General features: G+C 43.2%; 1 protein-coding gene across 1 annotated transcript in view; it reads left to right on the top strand.

Moving 5' to 3' along the window:
* The window catches only part of CFAP65 (cilia and flagella associated protein 65), a 50,603-nt gene extending 29,271 nt beyond the window's left edge, over positions 1-21,332 (top strand). Inside the window, exons 25-33 of the mRNA XM_081936148.1 lie at positions 1,981-2,127; positions 2,836-2,952; positions 4,214-4,351; positions 11,066-11,131; positions 12,939-13,153; positions 14,161-14,331; positions 17,620-17,910; positions 19,522-19,659; positions 20,966-21,332. Of these exons, the coding sequence (XP_081792274.1) occupies positions 1,981-2,127; positions 2,836-2,952; positions 4,214-4,351; positions 11,066-11,131; positions 12,939-13,153; positions 14,161-14,331; positions 17,620-17,910; positions 19,522-19,659; positions 20,966-21,071 (1,389 nt within the window). The 3' untranslated portion in view covers positions 21,072-21,332. The remainder of the gene's footprint in view (positions 1-1,980; positions 2,128-2,835; positions 2,953-4,213; positions 4,352-11,065; positions 11,132-12,938; positions 13,154-14,160; positions 14,332-17,619; positions 17,911-19,521; positions 19,660-20,965) is intronic.
* Positions 21,333-22,376: the final 1,044 nt, after the last annotated feature.

The following is a 22,376-nucleotide window of genomic DNA, read 5'->3' as shown; positions in this document are numbered from 1 at the left end:
GGGAGGGAATGGAAGGATTGTTTTTCTTTGCAGTCCTCTTGTCAAAATATAGGTAGCCCTGAACTTAGTTCATTTAGTGAACATTCAGAGTTACAACGGCACTGAAAAAAGTCACTCACAGCTGCTTTTCACACTTAACGACCGTTGCAGTATCCCATTGGACAAGTGATCAAATGCGGATGCTTGGCAAGAGGTTCATATTTATGAGTGTCCAGGGGTCATGTGATCAGCTTTTGGGACCTTCTGACAAGCAAAGTCAATGGGGAAGCCATATTCATCTAGAAACCGTGCTTACTAACTTATCAACTGCAGTGATTCACATAAAAGCAAACAAAGGTTGTAAAATGGGACAAAACTCACTTAACAAATGTTTCACTTAGCAACATAAGTTGAGGGTTACCTGTAGAATCCTTTCATTTCCCTCCCTCCCTGGCCCCCATCCTGTCAGAACCTATCCTTCCATTGCCCCCCCCCCCCCCATCGAGTCACAACTGATGAAGCTTCTTGGACGAGAAGTGAAATGTCTTCTTTTTCCACCTCAAGGGGAGAAAACCCAGACTGGTGCCTTTTGAAAAAGCATCTTTGAGACAGCTGGATGGCTGAGAATCTCCATAGACATAAAGCTCTTGAGGTTGCTAAGATATCCTGTGGGAAATTTCAAACATAAGTATCACATGATTAAAATGCAAACCGCACCAAGTTATTTTGCCTGCAAGGAATCCATGTTGTGCCATAATGTTTGTGAATTGGATGAAATGGTTCTCATGGCAGAGCCAATATCTCTGTGCTGTCGAGTCAGTCCGAGCAGTACTGCTTATTCTTGCTTATAGTTGAGGCTGGAAGCTTTGACAAATGGAAAGATTTTCCAGTGGTAATCCTGGCACATTTGAGTCTGGCAGGGTACTAAAAAGCCGTAATGAATGAAATCAAAAGTTTGGATGTATTATGCATTCTTTTGAAAGTCGGAGGTTCTTCTGTTTTTTCCAAAAATATCACGGATAGAGAAATAATAGAGTAGCAAGTTCAGGAAACAGCAACAAGTGTGTATACTGCCTCCCAGAATACTCTTCCATCATACACATATATCCATCTTTGCTTCCACAACATCCATTCATTGCTTTCTACATTGTCTTTCGTTCTTTAAACTTCTCAGTTTTTGAGAATCTTCATGCAACTTTGATTCTTTGACTTCTATGTATAACTTGCAGTCATTTACTCTGTTAACTGCAATCATTTTGGAACACGAATTTTAAAATACCCATATAAAAATATAAAATACCTATACTTTTGTTGCATTGTGTAATCTATTTGACTCAAACATTTCTTTTTTGCCCTGTTCCAAGCAATTTTCACATCTTCTTCCTATTCATTCTGCGGGAAGAGTTATCTATGTTCTAATGCATTTTCAAGGTTCCATATTTTTCTCATCTTACAGTCATTCTACTTTCTCTCTTTGTTTTTCTTCCATGTTCACTTTTTCCAAATCCATTCTTAAATAAGTATGTTCCACATTCAGAACATTTTCATATCCTTGTATCCTTCACTAATTTTCTTTCATCATAAACATTCTAATGAATCATGCTTTTTGATTCACTCCTTTCCAATAGACTGTGCCTATGAATAGACTTATGCTTAAATGACATATTTGAAATAATTATTCATTTTTGTATATAAATATGTCCCCTGGCATTATTCTCATTATTCTCCAGTGTGAGAAGACATAATGAATTTTTCTGTAGTCTCTTGACTAATTTCTACCCATCCATTTATGTTGCCAACAGAATAATATTTTCCCCTGGATCCCATTCATTTCATTGTAACAGTATTTCATGTATTAAATGGCCCATAAACATCTGCCATTAGCTACAGGCTCTAGCTACCACTGTAGATCACCTAGTTTCCTTCCACTGGTTAGGCCAAGAAAACAAAGGGATCCTTACTTATTAAGCTAGCAGTTCATTCTGTTTATTTTCTTTCCAGGCGGTATATTTATCTCAGCCACGGATATGTCTTGGCAATATCCCTGTTTACAGCAAATGTAGTCGCCTTTTTTTCCTTAACAATGCTTCTGAGGATGAGGCCATCATTTTTACTTGGCACATACCTGGGATCTCTCCTGCCATGGTGGTGAGTTTCATTTGCATGATTGGTTTTTTTTTTTTTTGGCTTCCTTGTCTTTCTCTTGGCGATTCTGTTCCTTTCAAGTTTCCTCAATGGCAATCTCAGAACACTTGCTGTATTGGTTTCAATTTTATCAGCTCAAACTTCTGAACTGGAGTTGCACCAAATGCAAAAATCTCCAAAAGTTAAAATAGTAAACATTTGCTAAAGAGAACAGGATGGCCCAATTGCAGTGTTGTATGATATGATTCCTAAGCAATCGATATTCTGCTGCTGAATTCAACTATTTTCTTTTTTAATGTCAGGAGGAAAGAGTCTATTTTCAGAGCGACAAAGATATTTAATGTGAATATAGTATCTTGCATGCTTTATGTATTCATTCATTTATTTCATTGTTTTGTATGGTCATCCAATTTACAAGACTGATCCTGAGTGAGTTACAGTTTAAAGAAACACGAAATGTCTTAAATATGTAATATATAATGTAATGTGATGTAATATAATATAGTAGACTTAAGGACATAAAAAACAAGATAATGAAATAACAATAATTATAATAACAGAAGCAACCGAGGCCAACCCAATACATATCTCATTCAAGATCCTTGCATTCTACATAGGCTGATGCCACAATCTTTAGTGGAAGGACAGAAGGATGAGGGTTGTCTGAATCTTGATGTATTATGATATAATAATCCATTGTTTTGTTTCAAGGCACTGGAGATCATACCTCAAACTGGAGTTGTGCAGGCCGGAGAAAGCACTCATTGTGTTCTTACACTGCATGCTGGCGAAAATCCATGCTTCTACAATGTGGATTTGATCTGTGAGGTGAGACTTAGTGGATACCTCAGATCAAAGTTTTCTTTAATAGCAAAAGACAGGGGTTTTTGGTTGCTTATATTCAGTATAGAAGATTTTGGTGCCAAACAGAAATACTATAGTTCTTCAGCCTACGCTAGAACACACAACGTACCTAGGGAGGTACACATTAAATTTCTCAGAAAAAGTACAAGAGATGAAATTCTGAGTGCACAAAGGGGGCAAGCCCTGACATACAAAGATAAGGAGATAACCATTCTGAAACAGATCCCCAAGAAAGTGAGGGAAAAAAGAAAATGTTATTCGCAATTAGCGAATAAATTATACCAGAAAGGGGTGTGGTTTAGATGGTTGATGCCTGAAGGTATGCTAATATTCTGGGAGGAGACAAGAGTTAGAATTAATACACCCATAGAGGCACAGACCTTTATGGAAAAAAACAAACTACTCCTAGAAAAACCTGATGACTCTTCATCAGATACACAGGACACGGGAGGGGCCGGAGCACTGTCGGCGGGGGGAGATGGGGCAACACCGAGAAAACTCAGATCACAAAAATGAGTAAGAAAATCCACCTGATATAAACTGATCGAAATTATTAACTGAATTTGTATGCTGACTATATGTTTTTACCTAATAATGAATTATGTGCAAATGTATACTATGAGTATGGGGGGGGGGGGGGGCGCACCTACCGCACACTGCAGTTGCCAAAATTTGTAACTTTTCCCCTACCTTTTTCCTTTGTAAAACATCAAAAAAACCAATAAACCTTCGTTAAAAAAAAAGGCTATAGTTCTAAAAAATATGAGACTGCACTGAAGTCTGTCACTTATCAGTTCATTAAAATTAATCAATAACAAATACGGGATTTATGTAATCGTGTAATTAAGGCTGAATGGCTTTTGTCAAGGGAACATCTGCACAGAAGCCTGAAGAAGATAGAAATAATGTACACATAATACAAATTATATTTTTCCATGATGCATGGGTCATTTTGAATGCATGATTGAACATGCATGATTTCATTTCCTCTTCCCTGTAATCCAAACATGTTGTCTTAACTATTCTGCATATAATGATCTTGTTTTCTCTTTGGTAATATAGTTGTTTCCAGTAATTTCTATAAAGTCATAACATTAAACTAAAGTGCGGCCAGAAATTAAATTTCAGAAGGCACGTTAGGGGTGACATATCTCACCAGTACAGAAGAAGAAAAGTAGCAAAAATCCCAGTTGAATAATGTCAATCTTAGGTGTTTTCCCTGTAGATTTTTACTCAAAACTCATTAGATGAATACGAGAAAGAGCTGCATGAGTGGGAAACTGAAAACGCTCGCCAAGCTGTGGAGTTTACCATCACTGAGGAAGACCTGGATACGAAGAAGGACCCAAAGGAACCTTTCAAGGTAAAAACTAGCTTGGTATGAAGGGACATCTATTGTATATCTGGATTACAACGTATTTCTCAAATCATTTGATTCTGTGTTTTGTGAACGTATGTAAGAAGATGGGTAAAAAATTACTTTTTGTTTTCAGCTCGCAGGATAGTCTGATATAAGACTTAGCCACATCATTTAGATACCAGGATCTTTCAGCTCCTCAGAATTAGCAGCTACTTATTCAGATATTACAATGTGTGTGTGTGTGTGTGTGTGTGTGTAAATGACTGTAGATGTAATTTGCTGACCCTGAGAGCAATTAACCAATGGAACAATGTACCTCCTGCAGTTGTGGAGGCTGCATCAATGGAGTTTTTCAAGAAAATATTGGGCATCCATTTGTGTGGTATGGCATAAGGACTCCTGCCTTAGACAAGGGTTGGACTAGAAGACCTCTAAGGTCTCTTTCAGCCTTGTGATTCTATATTCTATGTTTTCATGTTTTCCTGAATATATACATACATACATTGAAATTATTGAAACATACGTTGAAATTAGTGTTCAGGTTTTAGCTGCATAATTTTCTTAAGGCCAACCAAGACCTTTGAGTTACTAAACTGGAAAATCTAAGTGGTATCTTCCTCTCACTAATTTATATGAGTATCTAGGAAACTCCCTATGAGAAACTCATTGGTTCTCATTCAGTTCAGCGAAGCATGTATAATCCATATGTATTATTATCTTTGTTAGATTCGGGCAACGAGAGAACAGACTCCGGACACGTAGTGACTTAACAGCTCTTTATTAGTAGTAGTAGTGATCCAGCTTGCTCTGTGGTCTGAGGGTTCCCCTTTTATAGGGATCGGGTACGCCTCTCGACCAATCAGAGCGATACCTATTTCCCGCCGTAGCAGCGGACCAGAGAGGAGACTTGTCGCAATATATGTTAATATCTAACACCCCTCTCCTCCTAGATGGAGCATTCCGGTTAGTTACATAGTCTTTCAAATAAGTGGGTGTTTGTCTCACCCGGGTGGAACGTCGTAGTTCGGGTTGATCGGGAGTGGTTTCAGGATCGGTTGTTCTTTCAGCTTTGCTTTCTGGGGTCGGCTGACTTTTGTCACTTTGGCGCCGTTCTGGTTCGCATTCAACCTCTTGTTCTATCCTCGGCTCGCAGGTGCCGTGTTCCTCTGTGTTGGGGCTCTCGGGTGGCTGACTTAACTCTGGTAGATAGTTTTCGTTCTCAGCTCGTAGGTTTGAGTGTGCCAGGCGACCCCGTAGTTGATCTATGTGTCTTTTCCAATTCCGTCCATCTTCAAGTTCCAGCAGATATGAACGTGGACCCGTGATGCCGATTACCTTTGCCGGCATCCACAATGTCCCCCCTGCATAGTTGTGGGCGTATACTGAATCCCCTATGCTAAAATTCCGAATTTTGCTTGTAGAGTCTGGGGGCGATGTGGCAGAGTAATTTGGGTGAAGACGGTCCAGGTGAGACCGTAGAAGGCGGCCCATGAGTAGTTCGGCGGGGCTCCTACCCGTCGTTGCGCTGGGGGTAATATGCTGAATTAAGAGGTAATGGTCAATGCGTGTTTGCCAATCACCTGGACCCATCCTAGCGAGGGCCTCTTTTGCGGATCGCACCATTCTCTCCGCCTGTCCGTTCGATGCTGGATGGAATGGCGCGACGAGGGCATGCCGAATTCCATGACCTGCTAAGTATGTTTCAAATTGCATGGCCGTGAACTGTGGCCCGTTATCAGACACCAGGAGGTCGGGCAGGCCATGAGTGGCAAAAAGTCGCCGTAGCACCTTAATGACTGCCTCTGCCGTGGTTGAAGTCATTAGGACTACTTCTAGCCATTTGGAGTATGCATCCACAACTATCAGAAAAGTCTGACCTTGAACTGGCCCTGCGAAGTCGATGTGTATACGCGACCAGGGTGCTTTAGGCTTCTCCCATTCTGTGGCGGGTGCTTCAGGGGGTGCTGGTCTAGATTCTTGGCACGGATCACAAGTGGCCACCCATTCCTCTATCTCTTTGTCCATGTTTGGCCACCAAACGTAACTCCTTACTAACGCCTTCATTTTAACGATCCCCGGATGCCCAACATGTAACGCCTCTAACACATTTCTACGTAATGCATAAGGAATAACAACTCGATCCCCCCACAATAAACAACCTTGTAACACTGAAAGTTCATCCCGTTTTGCCCAAAACAGTTTGAATTCCGGGCCCATGTTTCCTTTCGGCCACCCCCTCCAAACCCAAGTTTGAACTTGCTTTATTATATTGTCCCTAGAAGAGAATCTGGCAACGTCGCAAGAAGAAACCGGTCCCGAGTCCAAACAGTCAATTAACAGCACCGGTACCTCGGGAGTGGGGTCTGGCAAGAGATCCGGGAGTGGGCAACGGCTGAGTGCGTCTGCATGTCCTAGAGTGGAGCCCGGTCGATGTATCAGCTTGTATGAGTACGCGGCCAGGAAAACAGTCCACCTGGTCATGCGTGGAGAAAGGGAGACTGGTGTGGGGCGGTTTCCCGCCAAAAGTCCCAACAGCGGTTTATGATCTGTAATCAGTTCGAAATCGCGGCCGTTGAGGTATTCGTGGAAACGTTTGACTCCAGCCACAGCAGCTAACGCTTCCCTGTCCATCTGGCTGTAATTCCTTTCGGCCGATGAAAGAGTCCTGGAGTAGAAGGCGATGGGTGCTTCGTTTCCGTTTGGCATCCTGTGGCTGAGGACTGCGCCGACTCCGAATGGGGATGCATCGCAGGTCAATACCAGTGGTAACGTCTGGCTGTATTGTACTAGCAGCGAGTCGGTGGTGAGCAGACGCTTGACTGCGGCGAAAGCTGCTGCTTCGGATCGTCCCCATCTCCATGTTGTGTTCCTTTGGAGTAGTCGATGTAATGGCTCAGCAACGGTCGCCTTCTGTCTCAGAAAAGCGCTGTAGAAGTTAAGTAGTCCGAGGAAGGCCTGCAACTCGGTCTGATTTCGTGGTGTGGGGGCGTCCTGGATCGCCTTAATTTTCTTTGAAGTGGGGTGTATTCCCTGACCATCGATTCTATATCCCAGGAATTCTACACTAGGCACGTTAATTTGGCATTTCTCTTTTTTGAGGCAGAGACCCTTCTCTCTGATTCTGGCCAAAACAGTTCTGACTCTTTTTAATAGTTGCTCCTCGTTTGCAGCGGACACCAAGATGTCGTCGAAATAGGGGACGACTCCCAGTATACCTTGCAAAAACCGTTCCATGACGCTCTGGAACAGCCCTGGAGCAATACTCACACCGAATTGTAGCCGGTTGCATTTGAATGCTCCTCTGTGCGTCACTATAGTTTGGGCCTCCGCTGTGGCGCTATCCACGGGCAATTGCTGGTAAGCTTGTGCCATGTCTAATTTAGCAAATATCTTTCCTGGCCCCAACGAGTGCAATAAGTGTTGTACTACTGGCACAGGATATGCGCTTTGTTGTAGCGCGACATTAATTGTGCATTTATAGTCCGCGCAGATGCGGACTGACCCGTCTGGTTTAAGTGGGGTCACAATGGGAGTTTCCCAGCACGCGTGATTCACCGGCTCAAGGATTCCTTGCTCTACTAACTTATCGATCTCTTTATCTATTTTTGGGCGGAGTGCAAAAGGCACTCGTCTTGGTTTAAGTCGGATTGGCGCCACTTTGGGGTCTAAATTGAATGAGATAGGTTTACCCACATACTTACCAAGACCGGGGCTGAACACATCCTCGAACTCCTTAAAAATCTGTTCAGCGCTGTTGTTCTCCACGGCGTTGATCCCGGTGACTTCTAAACCCAAGGCTTCAAACCAATCTAGTCCTAGAAGGTTCTGTAACAGTGTGCTGGCGATGGTCACGGGCAGCTGGGCTACAATGTCCTTGAAACGAATTTGGAACGTGCTTGGCCCACGATGGGGACTCGGTTCCCCTGGTAGTCTCGTAGCAGGATGTCTGGTGCACGTAGTTGGCTCTTTTTGAGGCTAGGGATAGCCTTTTTCATGGAGGCCCATGAAATGATCGTCAGGGACGATCCTGTGTCAACTTCCAGCTCGCAAGGAGAGCCCTCCAAGAGGACTGTGACTTTCAGCTTTTTAGGCCGCTTGGTGCGGACCTGACTTATTGTGGTGAGATAGGTTCGCAATTCCTCTCTCTGGGTTAACTCTATCTCAGCATCGGTATCCTGACAATACTCTCGTTGAGCATCCTGGTAGAACGCTCTCTCAGCTCTTTGTGTGTAATCTTTCTGGGAATACGCCCTTTCAGCTCTTTGGAAATTTTCTCTCTGGGTAAACTCTCGTGGATTTCTCTCTGGGCGCCCTTTTTGATTTCACCAAGCCCCTGGGTTGGACTTCTGTTGGCGGTACATTGGAGGCTGCCGTGAGGAGGCAGGGACTTCGCTCCGGCACATTCGTGCGATGTGCCCAAGTTTGTCGAAATGCGAACAAACAACGTTCCTGAACTGACAGGTAGACCGGGGGTGATTCCCTCCGCAACTTGCACAGGGTGGCAAACGGAATCCTGGTCTCCCCCCCGGCCTCATGTGACTGCTCCGCATCAGGTGACTGTCCTCGAACTCGGAATCCTCGTAGTCTGGATTGGTGTCCTCGTAGTGGACTCTGGTGTGTCTGGGTGCTGGCTGGCTTACGTTGAACCCGCGTTGTATGGTTTCCGACGATCTTTCCGCTGACTCGGACGCCCTTGCTTCGTTTAGTGCTATTTGGAGGGTTAAATTGGGATTGGCCAACAGCCTTTTTTGTAGCGAAATGTCCTTTAACCCACAAACAAGTCTTGCCAGGATTTGCTCGTCCAGATCCCTGAACTCGCAATGAGTCGCTGCTTTACGTAGGGCTGCAACATATTGGTTGATTGATTCTCCCGCCTTCTGGTTCCGTGTGTTGAATTCCTGGCGGCAAACGTGGCGGGAAGGTTTTGGCGCATAATGAGTTTGCAGAGTCTGTTGCAGCGCCGTCCATGATACCACTTGTATCGGAGTAGGCTCGGAGAGGTCTCTGGCCGTGTTGAAAACTTCTCGCCCACAGTAGCTGGGGAAGATGTTCTTCTTTCGGGAATCGGTTATTCCCGTGTATTCGTTCGCTTCGAGAAAGCACTCGAAATGAATCATGTATGCCTCCCATTGGTCGTTCATCGGGTCGAACGGAGCGGGAGGAGTGTGCATCGCCATTTTCTCTGCGTTGAATTTGCCGCGCTGCGATGGCCTGAGATGGCTGCCGGAATTTCTGCCGAATTCCTGGGCTGGATCGAATCCTGGGATTCTGGAGGTAGCTTCTTCGTCCTATCTGTCTCTCAATCCCACCTTTGTCGCCAATGTTAGATTCGGGCAACGAGAGAACAGACTCCGGACACGTAGTGACTTAACAGCTCTTTATTAGTAGTAGTAGTGATCCAGCTTGCTCTGTGGTCTGAGGGTTCCCCTTTTATAGGGATCGGGTACGCCTCTCGACCAATCAGAGCGATACCTGTTTCCCGCCGTAGCGGCGGACCAGAGAGGAGACTTGTCACGATATATGTTAATATCTAACAATCTTAGTTCCATTTCTATTGTTTTATTATTTGTATTGGAAGTTCTAAGTACAATTATAAATATAAATAAAATTTGTTTTATTTATTGAATGTGTATGCCATTAACTTCATATAAATGCCTCATGTCAATTTACACGAAAATTAAAACATCCATGGTATGATATATAAGTGATAAAGTCTACAATATCAGTAACAAAGCATGCACAATAAATTTGAAACATCAACATTTCAAATTTAAAATGTCCATGGTCGGAATCAAACCCATGACATGAAAATACAGTGAAACTATAATGGTTGCAATGTTAAATAAGTACATTTATTTTCTATTAGCACATCTTTTACAAGGATTTGGGAATTAACAGCCATGGGCAATGGTAGAGAGAAGACAAGAAATTTACAACCTCCCCCCCCATACCGTATACCAGGGGTGTCAAACTTGATTTCATTAAGGGCCGCATCAGGATGGGGGGGGGGGGGGGGGTTGGCTAGGGTGGACATGGCCAGCTCGACGCCACTTGTTTCAGGGCGCTTGTGGCGGCCCAAGCACTCTGCCAGTGAAAACAGGCTTCCAAGCTCTGTTTTCGTCTGCAACGGCCTTCTGCAACCCTCTGCCAATGAAAATGGAGCTTGGGAGGGCTGTATGTGGCCCTCCCAAGCTCCGTTTTTGCTGCCAGAGGCAGTATGGACCGGTCCTTTGCTGTTTCCAGGGTGGCCCTGTGGGCCTCATCTAAGCACCCCATGGGCTGGATCCGGCCCCTGTGCCTTGAGTTTGACACCCCTGCTGTATACAATAATATGTCAATAGCTTACTGAACCCCGGGAATTTTCACAGTAAATCCATGGCTTGATATTGAGTGGGAAAACCAGCAGGGGCAGGAGCATATGCTTGACTTTTTCCTGTGAAGCCAATTTTGTGCTTAGAATCCATCGCTGATTTTTCTCCAGCCTCATCTAGACACCCACAAGGAGAAAAGGAGCTTGGAGATTGCCCACTTTGAGCAGAAAAGGGACTGGCAGACAGAAGGTTAAGTTTTCTTTATTCAGGATGGCAATCTTCTTAAAAAAAAAAAAGGCCACATCTACAATTTTGTGTATATCGGTTAACTTGGCTTTATTCAGGTATATCTCAAATCTTTTCAAATTCTATAACTTTTTGTTACAATTATCTTCTTTTTCTTTAGGGAGCTCCAAATATGCCAGGATTATCAAAGCTTTCTAAAGTATTTACGAAGATAAGGAAATATAAGGTAATTAGTTATGTGCTCTTTATGTAGATATAGTGAGATCCCTTATTGTCAGCCTCTGCTACAAAAACCGAGCAGGAAATGTCAATCTTCCAGGCATATTTCTTAATTGTTCCACACCTATAGGTATAATGGATATAATTAATCACGAAAGACATAAGATCCTAAGGTTAAAAGTTCATGCCATGAAAAATCAAAGGATGAGATGTATATAGATGCCTATATGCAAATACTAAGAATAGGGGGAGTGTTTGGTGTTAGGAAAAACACATAGTATAAATTATGGAAATGTGATATAACCAATGGGATACAGTTATCTTTGTGGCATGACCTCTGAAGAAAAGAAAGGGAAGGACATAATGGGAGCAGATCTGCTTTGTATGCAGACTGACATAAAACAGAAGCCACAAAATGGAGCAGAATCTTCTACTGATGTCCATAGCAATCCTCTAAAGCAGGTTAGTATTCAGCACATACTATTGTCCCACACCAAGAGGCTAAAGCTGACCTATGGATAGAAAATGAATTAGAGAAAAAGAAACAATAACGTCATTTCCCTTCGTGTAAGCATAGTTTGGGAAAACGAATGTTCTGGATAGAACTAAGAGACCAGAATTCTAGATATTCTAAACAGTTGTACACTATTAGCTAACAACAGGAGTGTTTTGCATATTTTATTGATGCCTTATACTTTTGGGGTCAACAATTTGCAAATGTTCCCTTTTGTTTTCATACACTGCAACACTGACCCTAATGCTAAGCACAGTCCAGAATTTTGTTTGAGAGATGTATTGAACCAATTGGGAATCAAAAAAGATATTATCTTCAGGTGCATCTAAAAAGCCCAACTTAATCTAGTGTGACTTTAGAAGATCAAGCTTTTAAAAAAACAAACGGATTAATGAAAAGAAGATTGAAAGCAAGAGTCAAGAAAGTCAGTCTCTATATGTTTGGCAATGTTTTCAAAACAACACTAGTAGAATCTCAGCTACAATGTCCAGAGAGGGTACCATAAATCCCAAGAGAATATCAGAGTGCCTAACAAGCATGATCAGCATGATTTCTCCAAAAAGTGGGCATCTTTCCCATATAAGAACAAAAAAGAACATTTGGAAAATGTTGACCAAAAAAAGTATAATCAATAAAACAAGCAAAACATTTTGCAGAGCACAAAAAGAAAAAAAAACATTAAAAGCAAAAAAGAAAACCTTCAAAGATATTTGGAGTAGGAAGCCTATCAGCTAGTGCATGAGAGGGAGAGGGAGGGAGGGACGGAGGGAGGTAGAGAGAGAGTCAGAAAGGGAGAGGGAGAGAGAGGGGGGGGGAGAGAGATATGTATATAGTTCCTGGGCAATTCAAGGGAAAGGCTGCAAATAGGAAGGATGCATGAAATGAAATGAAATTAGTTCCCACCAGTGATGGGATTCAAAATTTTTACTGCTGGTTCTGTGGGCATGGCTTGGTGGGAGTGGTGTGGTTTGGTAAGAGAGGCTTGGTGGGCATGGCAGGGGAAGGATACTGCAAAATCCCCATTCCCTCCTGATCAGCTGGGACTCAGGAGGCAGAGAATAGATGGGGGTGGGGCCAGTCAGAGGTGGTGTTTACCGGTTCTCTGAACTACTCAAAATTTCCATTACCTGTTCTCCAGAACTGGTCAGAACCTGCTGAATACCACCTCTGGTTCCCACCTACCCATTCTTTCTGTTACCTTCTCACATTTAATTACTTAGCAAGATGCTTGAATGTTACAAGTTAAACTGGTTAGATAGTCCCTTTCGCTAAACGGTTTATTTTAATTTCTTATCAACAGACTCTTCCTCCCATTAAGAACGTCTGTGAGCCAAATGCCCCTGCTAGCCGTAGCCAGAGGAGGCAGACGAGAGACAAGGAGGCCAGCAGGTTTTGGCCCAAGCCTGAATTCCCCAAGCCCTTCCTCATGCACCTCGGCTTTACGGCCAGGTCCCACTCAATTGATGATTTCTTGTCCAACTTCTCTAATGACTTGCCCCAGCACTTCCTTTACCGGTAAGACACATTGTTTTCCTGGCCTTCTCCAGTTGTCACCTCTCCAGCTAGAGATGTTGGATCTCTGCCGATTCTCCAAGTAGAGATGTTATGCGATGCTCTTTGTAATTTATTTATTTATAGCTGGATGTATGCCTTACCCTAAGCCACAGTTTATTTTGGAATTGTTGAATATACCATAAGGGCTAGATTTCCGTGTTGGACCAAACCATAAATTTACAAGGCACAATCTGGATAGTCCTCGAGTTATGGCCACAATTGAGCCCAAAATGTTATGTTGCTAAGTGAAACGTGTTAAATGAGTTGGCCCCATGTTATGATTTTTCTTGCTACAGTTATTAAGTGAATCATTGCATTTGTTAAGTTAGTAACACGGTTGTTAAGTGGATCTGGATTCCCCGTTGACTTTGCTGGTCAGAAGGTTGAAAAGGGTGACCACATGATCCAGGGACACTGCAACCATCATAAATATGAACCAGTTGCCAAGCATCTGGATTCTGATCACATGACCATGGGGATGCTTCAACAATTGTAAGTTTGAAAAACAGTCATAAGTCACTTTTTTCCAGTGTGTTGTAACTTTGAACAGTCAGTAAAGGAACTGTTGTAAATCAAGGACTACCTGTCGTGAATTTATCAGGTGTGCTGGTCTGGTTTAGCATGTTTTATGATAGGTGAAACCACTTAGCTTTTAGCACTGATGATTTATCTAGTTTGGCAATGAAATGCCTACAAGAATACAACTAAGCCCAGAGAGAATTAAGAACCCCATCGAAAACCACTTAGCACTTGCTTTAATTTTGCTTGAATTGTACTATTATGAATAAGAACTGTTTTATATATTGCTTGTCTTAATGTGGAAATATTGGAATTGGGAAACACGATCTGATTGTTCCTGTGGCACGAGTTAAAGGACAAATCTTATCTGCTTGTTTCTAGGCATCTCATGGTCGTAGAAAGACTTAGATCATTTAGAAAAAAAGAGTTTCAATGTTTTTTTTTTACAGCCAACTGAAGAAGAAAGCACCAATAAAAGATTCTGAACGTAGGACATCTCTATTCTCAGTTTCGAGCAAAACCGGAAGAGGATCTATAAAGGATGCCACCTGGGTGGATCTAGAAAACTGCACAGAACAAGAAGCTCAGCTACTGACGGACATGCTCTCTATGGTGATCAAGTAGGTGGCTTGTCTGTCAAAAGTCCTGAAATATTTAGATGGTATATATGCACTGCCTTACTATATATATTTTATAAATATATAGACTACAGGCTTAGGATTTATATCATTTGTATGGCCTGCTGTTTCACCAAGATGCTGAAAATAATGTACTTTCAGTTATTCCTATATGCCAGTGGTGGCGAACACGCGGCTCGCGAGCCGCATGCGGCTCCCGGCCAAAATAAATGAGGCTCTTTGCCTCTTATCATTATTTAGTATACTGTGGCTCGGATCGCGCGCTCCCTTTCGGAAGCTGCGGAGGTCCTTTGCAGGCAGCTAGAACGGGCCGCCTGCAAAGGACTTCCCCAGACTTGCTTTGAGGAGCACGGGGCGACTGAGGCTAGTTGTGAAGCCCCAAAGCCCCCACCGCCACCGGAAGAACTGCTGCCAACTCCTCCTCATTCTCCTCTAACAGGCAGCACTGCCGGATTTGCTGCCCGGCGCTGCGGCTGAGATGAAGCGGCCAAAGCTCCAGCCGGCATCTCCGCGCGTGGCAGCGGCACCTCCCCTCCGCTCGGAGCAGCTGAGCTCAGTCAGCGCTGGGTTACCCCTGCCCCCTCCTCCTCCTCCGCCGTGCTTTTGAGGAGCCATGAGGCTGCAGGAGCCAGTAGGAAGGCGGGGGGGAGCAGGGGAAAAAAAGCCTCATGGCTCCTCAAAAGCACGGAGGAGGGGGAGGGGGCAGAGGTAACCCAGCGCTGAGCTCAGGAGCAAATCTGGTGATTCTGTTGGAGGAGGAGGAGGAGGAGGAGGTAGCAGCAGTTATTCTGGTGGCAACTCGTACTCGTCGGCATCTTCAGCAGAAGCCCTGCCCACAATGAAGAAAGCAAAGATGGAGCAGATCCACGCAGATGACGTCGCTGCAACATGACTGGAGGAGGAATTCTGGGAGTTGAAGTCCACAAGTGTTAAAGCTGTCAGGTTTGAAGACCCCTGGGGTTTTTTTTCCCTAAAGGGTTAGGGGTGCAAGGGTCTTGTAACTTGACAGCTTTAAGAGTTGCGTGCTTCAAATGCCAGAGTTTCTGAGCCAACATTTTGGTTGCTAAGCAGGAGCGTTGTTAAGTGATACTGATATTATATAACACTTTGAATTAAGCGGGTACCTTGAAGAAACATAACTTTGAGTTTCAAATAATACTGATTTCGTTGTTGTCTTAGGTGACATCTGTGAAAAAAATTCGGGTGCTCAGGCATGAAAATGTGCCGCTCAAACACTATACTTTTCTGCTCACATCGAAAAAAAAATAGAGGGAACATTGCTTCCGGGTCTGTTTTGGCAGGTCACTGCGTGGTGTGGCTCTCTGACTCTCACAGTTTAAAATTTTGGCTCTTTTTGTCGAACTTGTTCGCCACCCCTGCTATATGCTTTCAGAATAACTCCATAAGGAAGGTTAAATTAAACCAATTATGAGAAATGCGAGGCCTGACAGGAGATTGGATTCCTTGTCCAGATTCAGTGTACCAAACTAAAATGAACCACCCAGGTTCAACTTCATGTTCCATCAATAAAATTTACTGGGGGACTTTGGGCCAGTCATTATCAGTTCAACCATCGTCTGTCTGGCCTGTATTTCTGGCTGAGTAGGGATGACTCCCAGTAATTTTGCCTTCTTTTATCCCTGACACATAAACGAATCATCTTAAGCATGTATTAGCTTTTAATAGCTAATCGTTGGTGGATGATCTCTGGAGGGCCAGAGATAGAGGTTGTTCCTCTATCCTGGTCCTATTAGACCTCTCGGCGGCTTTTGATACCATCGACCATAGTATCCTGCTGCGCCGGCTGGAGGGGTTGGGGGTCCGGGGCACCGTTTTGCGGTGGTTCGGCACCTACCTTTCTGGCCGGGCGCAGCGTGTGTTGGCAGGGGAGGAGAGGTCGACCCTACGCCCCCTTACTTGCCACAGGGGTCGGTCCTCTCGCCACTCCTGTTCAACACATATATGAAGCCGCTGGGTGAGATCATCCGTGGTTTCGGGGTGGGATACCATCTGTACGCTGATGATACTCAGCTGTACTTTTCCACCCCGAACCACCCCAACGAGGCCATCAAAGTGATGTCCCGGTGTGTGGAAGCCGTACGGATCTGGATGGATGACAACCGACTCAAACTCAACCCCTCCAAGACGGAGTGGCTGTGGGTACCGGCTCCCCGGTTCAGCCAATTAATTCCATCATTGGCCATCGGGGGCATTCAACTTGCCCCCGTGGAGCGGGCGCGCAATTTGGGCGTCCTCCTGGATGCCCGGCTGTCCATGGATGACCATGTGACAGCCGTGGCAAGGGGGGCGTTCCACCAGGTTCGCCTGGTGCACCAATTGCGCCCCCTACTGGACCGGGACGCCTTACGCACAGTCACTCATGCGCTGGTGACGTCTCGCTTGGACTACTGTAACGCTCTCTACATGGGGCTTCCCTTGAAATGCACCCGGAGGCTACAGTTGGTCCAGAACGCAGCCGCGCGGGTAATTATGGGGAGTACTAGGTACTCCCATGTGACACCGTTCCTGCGCGAGCTGCACTGGCTTCCTGTGGTCTATCGGGTGCGTTTCAAGGTTTTGATAACAATCTTTAAAGCGCTCCATGGCTCAGGACCTAGTAACTTGCGGGATCGTATTCTGCCCCATACATCCCTGCGACCAATCCGCTCGCACAGAGAGGGCCTCCTCCAGGTGCCGTCCACCAGACAGTGTCGAGGGGCGGCGCCTAGGAGTAGAGCCTTCTCTGTGGCGGGCCCAGCCCTGTGGAATGACCTCCCCCGGGATATTAGGAATACCTCTGACCTCCGCTCCTTTCGTGTAAAGCTCAAGACCCACCTTTTTCAAGTTGCTGGCCTGGCTCAACTTTGATCCAACTATATCGCTCCTGACGGTTTTTTTTATTTGGGGTATTTTAATTGCATTCAATTTATTTAGGGGTTTTTAAACATTGTGTTTTTACTTGTTTTTATCTATCACTTCACCTCCTCCTTGTATATGTCGTGTATATGTCTTGGTATATGTTTTGTTATATGTATGTCGATATATTTATTTCCTATGTTTTGTTGTACGCCGCCCCGAGTCCTTCGGGAGAGGGTGCGGCTAAGAAATAAATATTATTATTATTATTATTATTATTATTATTATTATTATTATTATTATTATTATTATTATTATTATTATTATTATATTACCAGGTTTTCAGGTGCCTATGGACAAGGATGCAACAAATCTGAAAGATCTTTAAACTAAATATCCTTTTTGATATTCCAGAGGTTTGTTGGAGGAGACACAGTTCCAAGAAGCAGTGGCCAGAAGCCTCACAGAGCCCATCCCTTACTTCTACCAATTCTGGAGTGAAAAGTCAGCAAAACAGAAGAAGAGTTCCACTGGCACCTCTCCAGAAACTCCTTCCCCGGAGTTCAGTACTAAGGGTAGGACAGATGATGAAGACTTGGGAAAGGATCTCCCAGTATCTCCCAGAGTCACTTCATCTGTTACAGAGAACCTAAGTGCCATTATTCGCAAGGAACAGTCCCGGGAACAGAAAGAATTCATTATCAGGTGAGACAATTTGAATATCTCTAAACTGAAAGTGCAAGCAAAATAGATGTGTTCTAAGCCATCGAATTCCTGTAATGCAAAAAATCATCATTATCATCATTATCATCATCACATTTATTTATTCTATGTATAAGGCTGTCCCAATTCAAGACTTTTCTACAGAAAAATATTGACCAGAGAGGCTAATGATCTGTAAGCCATGTATGTCCTGAGAATCTAGAACAGTGTATCAATATGAGCAATTTGAATCACAAAAAAGATGAACTTCATACCGTGCATGATTTACCAAGAAGCCCCCTCTTACTTAGAGGTAAAGGAAAAAGTCTGGCAAACACGGCAACGGTGTCTTTTCAAAGCTTAGGTCCCTACAATAGCCTTAGGCACAGAGCTTCAATGTCTTAAAAATTCTCTTTTCCTGCCCCTGCCTCTGTTTCATGAAGCATAGTCAAAAATCAGGCACCTAGAGTTCCAGCAAAAAAGTATTAGAATAAGAATCTAAGAGACCAGAGGCAGGTATGTGATCAGAAACAAAAAGATGCTCAAATTCCCAGACAAGCGGTACAGAAGGACCAGGAGGAAGTCGAAGTCAGAAGTTAGAATTCAAAATATCAGTACCGGGCTGGAGAACCCAAAAGCAGAAATATGGCTAAATCCAGCCAAAATCGCAATCTGGATACCATATACAGTCGGAGAAGCTTTCTATATATGTGTTTAATGTTCTGGCATTGGGTACTGAAGTTTGAATGAAAGCTTACGTCTGCCAGGCTTGTTGTGAAAATACAGGTAGTATAGGTTACAACAGACTTCCCTGGAGGTATTTACAATCCGGTTCCAAAGTTACGATCACTGCTGCAAAAAAGACCGTAAAATTGGGTCAATCGTGCGCATGACCCAATTTACAACCATCACAACTTACAAGTCATATGTCAAGGGCTACCTGTAGTATAAGAGCTGTATTTCGACCCTGACCGGCTCAAAGTTGACTCAGCCTGCCATCATTCTGGGGTTGGTAAAATGAGGACCCAGATTGTTGGGGGCAATATGCTGACTCTGTAAACTGCTTAGAGAGGGCTGTAAAGTACTGTGAAGCAGTTATATAAGTCTAAGTGCTATTGCTATTAGTAATGTTTCCTTACAATGTTAATCCTGGTGGAAGTTTTCCTAATCTTCCAATATAGAATAGACAGACAGACAGACATAGGTATAGATATATAGGTATAGGTATAGATATAGATATAGATATAGGTATAGGTATAGATATAGATAAATAAAAAATATTATAAACATTCTCTAGTCTTATTCACTGCCAAAGTAGTGGTTATTATCTCATTAGTAGACAATACTTATTTCCTCGTATCAAATTAGTTTCTCATTATATATAGTATTTTCTACATAGCTGACTTTAAGTACACCAAGGTCAGGGTTGGGTTTTTTTTCCCACCACAAAAATATTATCTTGGGTGATGCATACTTGACTGGTTAAAGCCGGACCTGAATCTGCATTGTTGACTATGCCATTATAAAAGGTGTTGTGGGTACAGTCCCGTGAGAACAAAATAGGAAACGCCAGCATCGGTGAGCATGAAGATCTGAAATGTGCTTTCTGTTAAGGATGCCGGCCTTTGCAAATGTGGCTGAAATGGTGCTGGATAACACCATGCAGAACATTCTGGTGGAGGCCAGTCGTGGGGAAGTAGTGCTGACAGCACGGCCGAGAATCATTGCACACTCTCCTGTTTTCTCCCAAAAGTGAGTAGATCAGCAGGGAGGGGATAAGGGCTCCTAGCATGAAAGGGCTGGTTCAAAATTAAAATGTAATCTAGTAGAGCAGAGTTGATGCCTGTTTGAGTGAGTTTGAAATGTGTTTCTGCACAGGGTCTCTTTTGTAGTCCATGGGTTTCTTCTTTGGATGCCTCCTGCTATTTATTGGGCTGTACAGGTAGTCCTCGACTTACAGCAGTTCATTTAGTGACTGTTCAAAGTTGCGACGCCACTGAAAAAAGTGACTTATGACCGTCACAGTTGCCACCTTTGTAGCATCCCCATGAACATGTGACCAACATTCAGATGTTTGGCAACTGGTTCATTCTTATGACCGTTGCTGCCTCCTAAGGTCATGTGATCACCTTTTGCAGCTTTTTGATAAGCAATTTAATGGGGGAGCCAGATTCACTTAAACAACCAGGTTGCTAACTTATCAGTTGCCGTGATTCAGTTAACAACTGTGGTAAGAATGGTCGTACGATGGGGCAAAACTCACTTAACCAATGTTTCACTTAACAGCAGAAATTTTGGGCTCACTTGGAGTCGTAAGTTGAGGACGACCTGTATAAAGTCCAGGACAATCCCAAGGAGTCCTTGAAAAGGACTTTGCAAAGGAAAGGAAACAACAAACTTACAAAAGTTTGTTTAGTAATCAGTCTAGATTAAAATGGCACTGAAAAAATTTACTTGTGTCCATTTTTCACACTTATGACCGTTGCATCATCCCCATGGATGCATGATCAAAATTCAGACACTTGGCATCTGACTCATATTTATGACAGTTACAGCATCCCCGGGTCATGTGATCCCTTTTGCGACCTTCTGACAAGCAAAGTTAATGGGGAAGCCAGATTCACTTAACAACCATGTTACTAACTTAACAACTGCAGTGATTTATCTAACAACTGTAGCAAGAAATGTTGTAAAAAGGGTTTTATAAAAACTGTCTTCGCAACTGTCTTGCTTAACAACAGAAATTTCGGGCTCAATTGTGGTCGTAAATTGAGGACTACCTATACTTGGGAAGAAAGCTTAAGTAAGGACCATGGATTCAATGGGTAGAGAGGAGAGAACTAAAGAACAGTATGGAATTTACACATTCCTTAAGCTGAAGGAAAATGTCACACAACAGTTTTGTGAAGGAAAGGCATTCATCTGCCAGAATAGTACAGTACTTCCTTTCTAGAAAAGGACTTGTCCAACCTTTGTTCTTTAACAAGTAGGGACTTTATAAAATTAATTTACAGTGGTTGTAAAGTTGTGAACGTTCAAAGGAATTTTTGTCTTTCAGAGGTGTCAGTCCCATAGTTTCAATGCACAGATCATCTACAATACCAGGGACTTCCAGTGAAATCAAGAATTGTGAAGGGCAGCGGCACATTGTCTTGGCCCCATAGGAGCTCACGGATGACTCTGGGATCACAGTGGATATTACCGGTGGGAAGACGGCCCTTTGTGATTAATATCCCTGCTGGAAGATGCTTCCACAGAGTTGGATCCAAGGAGAAATGACATTTGGAATAGAATCTCATGTGATTTTGCTCTGTGCAAAACCGTAATAGCAAAGGGCCTTGTCCTGGATTTAACATTCAAAATAAAATTTCATTTTGTATCACAGGAAAAGTGATTCTAATTGTATCATAGAGATTGAGTTTTTACCTTTCATATAAAACATATGTGATTCTGCTTTCATTTTTGTGTGGTAAATGTTTGGTTTTCATCCAGCAGGGGGCAGCTTAGGCTTCTGGCCTAGTTTGTGGAGAACAGTTTTCACTAAATGTTAAATCCAAATGATACTTTCCTTGGTTACTTCGATCTCCGGGTAACAATGAAGTTTAACAACTGCAGATGAATACAAATAGCAACTATAAGAAATAATATTGACTAGGAAGGAAGTTGGCTTCCTGGAGCTGGTTAAAAAACAGATCAAACACAGAAAGAGTCCTTTATTCCTTTTCAGTTTTAATACGGTGCTTCACAATTTCATTTCAACTCTCTCCGTGGACTTTGCTTTGCCCTATAATCAAACATTTCACAGTGCAGTGGTTTACCAGCATTATAAAGAAAAAAGGTAGTTTCCTTCAAATCATGTTGAAATAGTGATAAAGTCATGGGCGCATCTATATAATGTACCTGCTAATACTAAATAGATGATATCGATGGAAGGATCTTGGAGCAAAGGATCTAGTAGGATCCTTTTAGGGATTTTTAAAAAAAGGATCAGAGAACATTCTGTGTGGTTCAGCCATCATTCTGGCCTGTGCTGAACATCACTTCATGCTTCGAGGCATGGAGTAGACACACCTTTGGAGCACATGATTGGTGGCAAAATGCCATCACAGCTCAAATGGAATCAAATAGAATTGCATGAGCATGGGAAACAATGGCTGCATTCAACCTTTTCAGAGAATTTGCCTTCCACTGTAAACACTTCTGTACTCTCCATACTACTAGCACTTTCTCATGTAATTTACTTTAGCAGTAGAGTTTGACTATCACGGGAGAATGACTGAACTGCCCAAGCCCATAATCCTATTTTAAAAAAAGGTAATTGAGACTGAAGCTAATTTATTACAGTGAAGCCACTTTGGCTTTAATATAAATACTTTTGATTTTGTTGGGTGTCTACATATGAGTTTCATTGCTCACATGCAAATCAAACCCTCTCAACCTTTTTTTACATACTGCTGCATTTTGGCCAC

Source organism: Natrix helvetica, assembly GCF_964273705.1.
Source record: "Natrix helvetica genome assembly, chromosome: 1".
Lineage (NCBI taxonomy): Eukaryota > Metazoa > Chordata > Lepidosauria > Squamata > Natricidae > Natrix > Natrix helvetica.
Note: the sequence above shows the minus strand (reverse complement) of the source record. Positions and strands in the feature narration are given on the sequence as shown.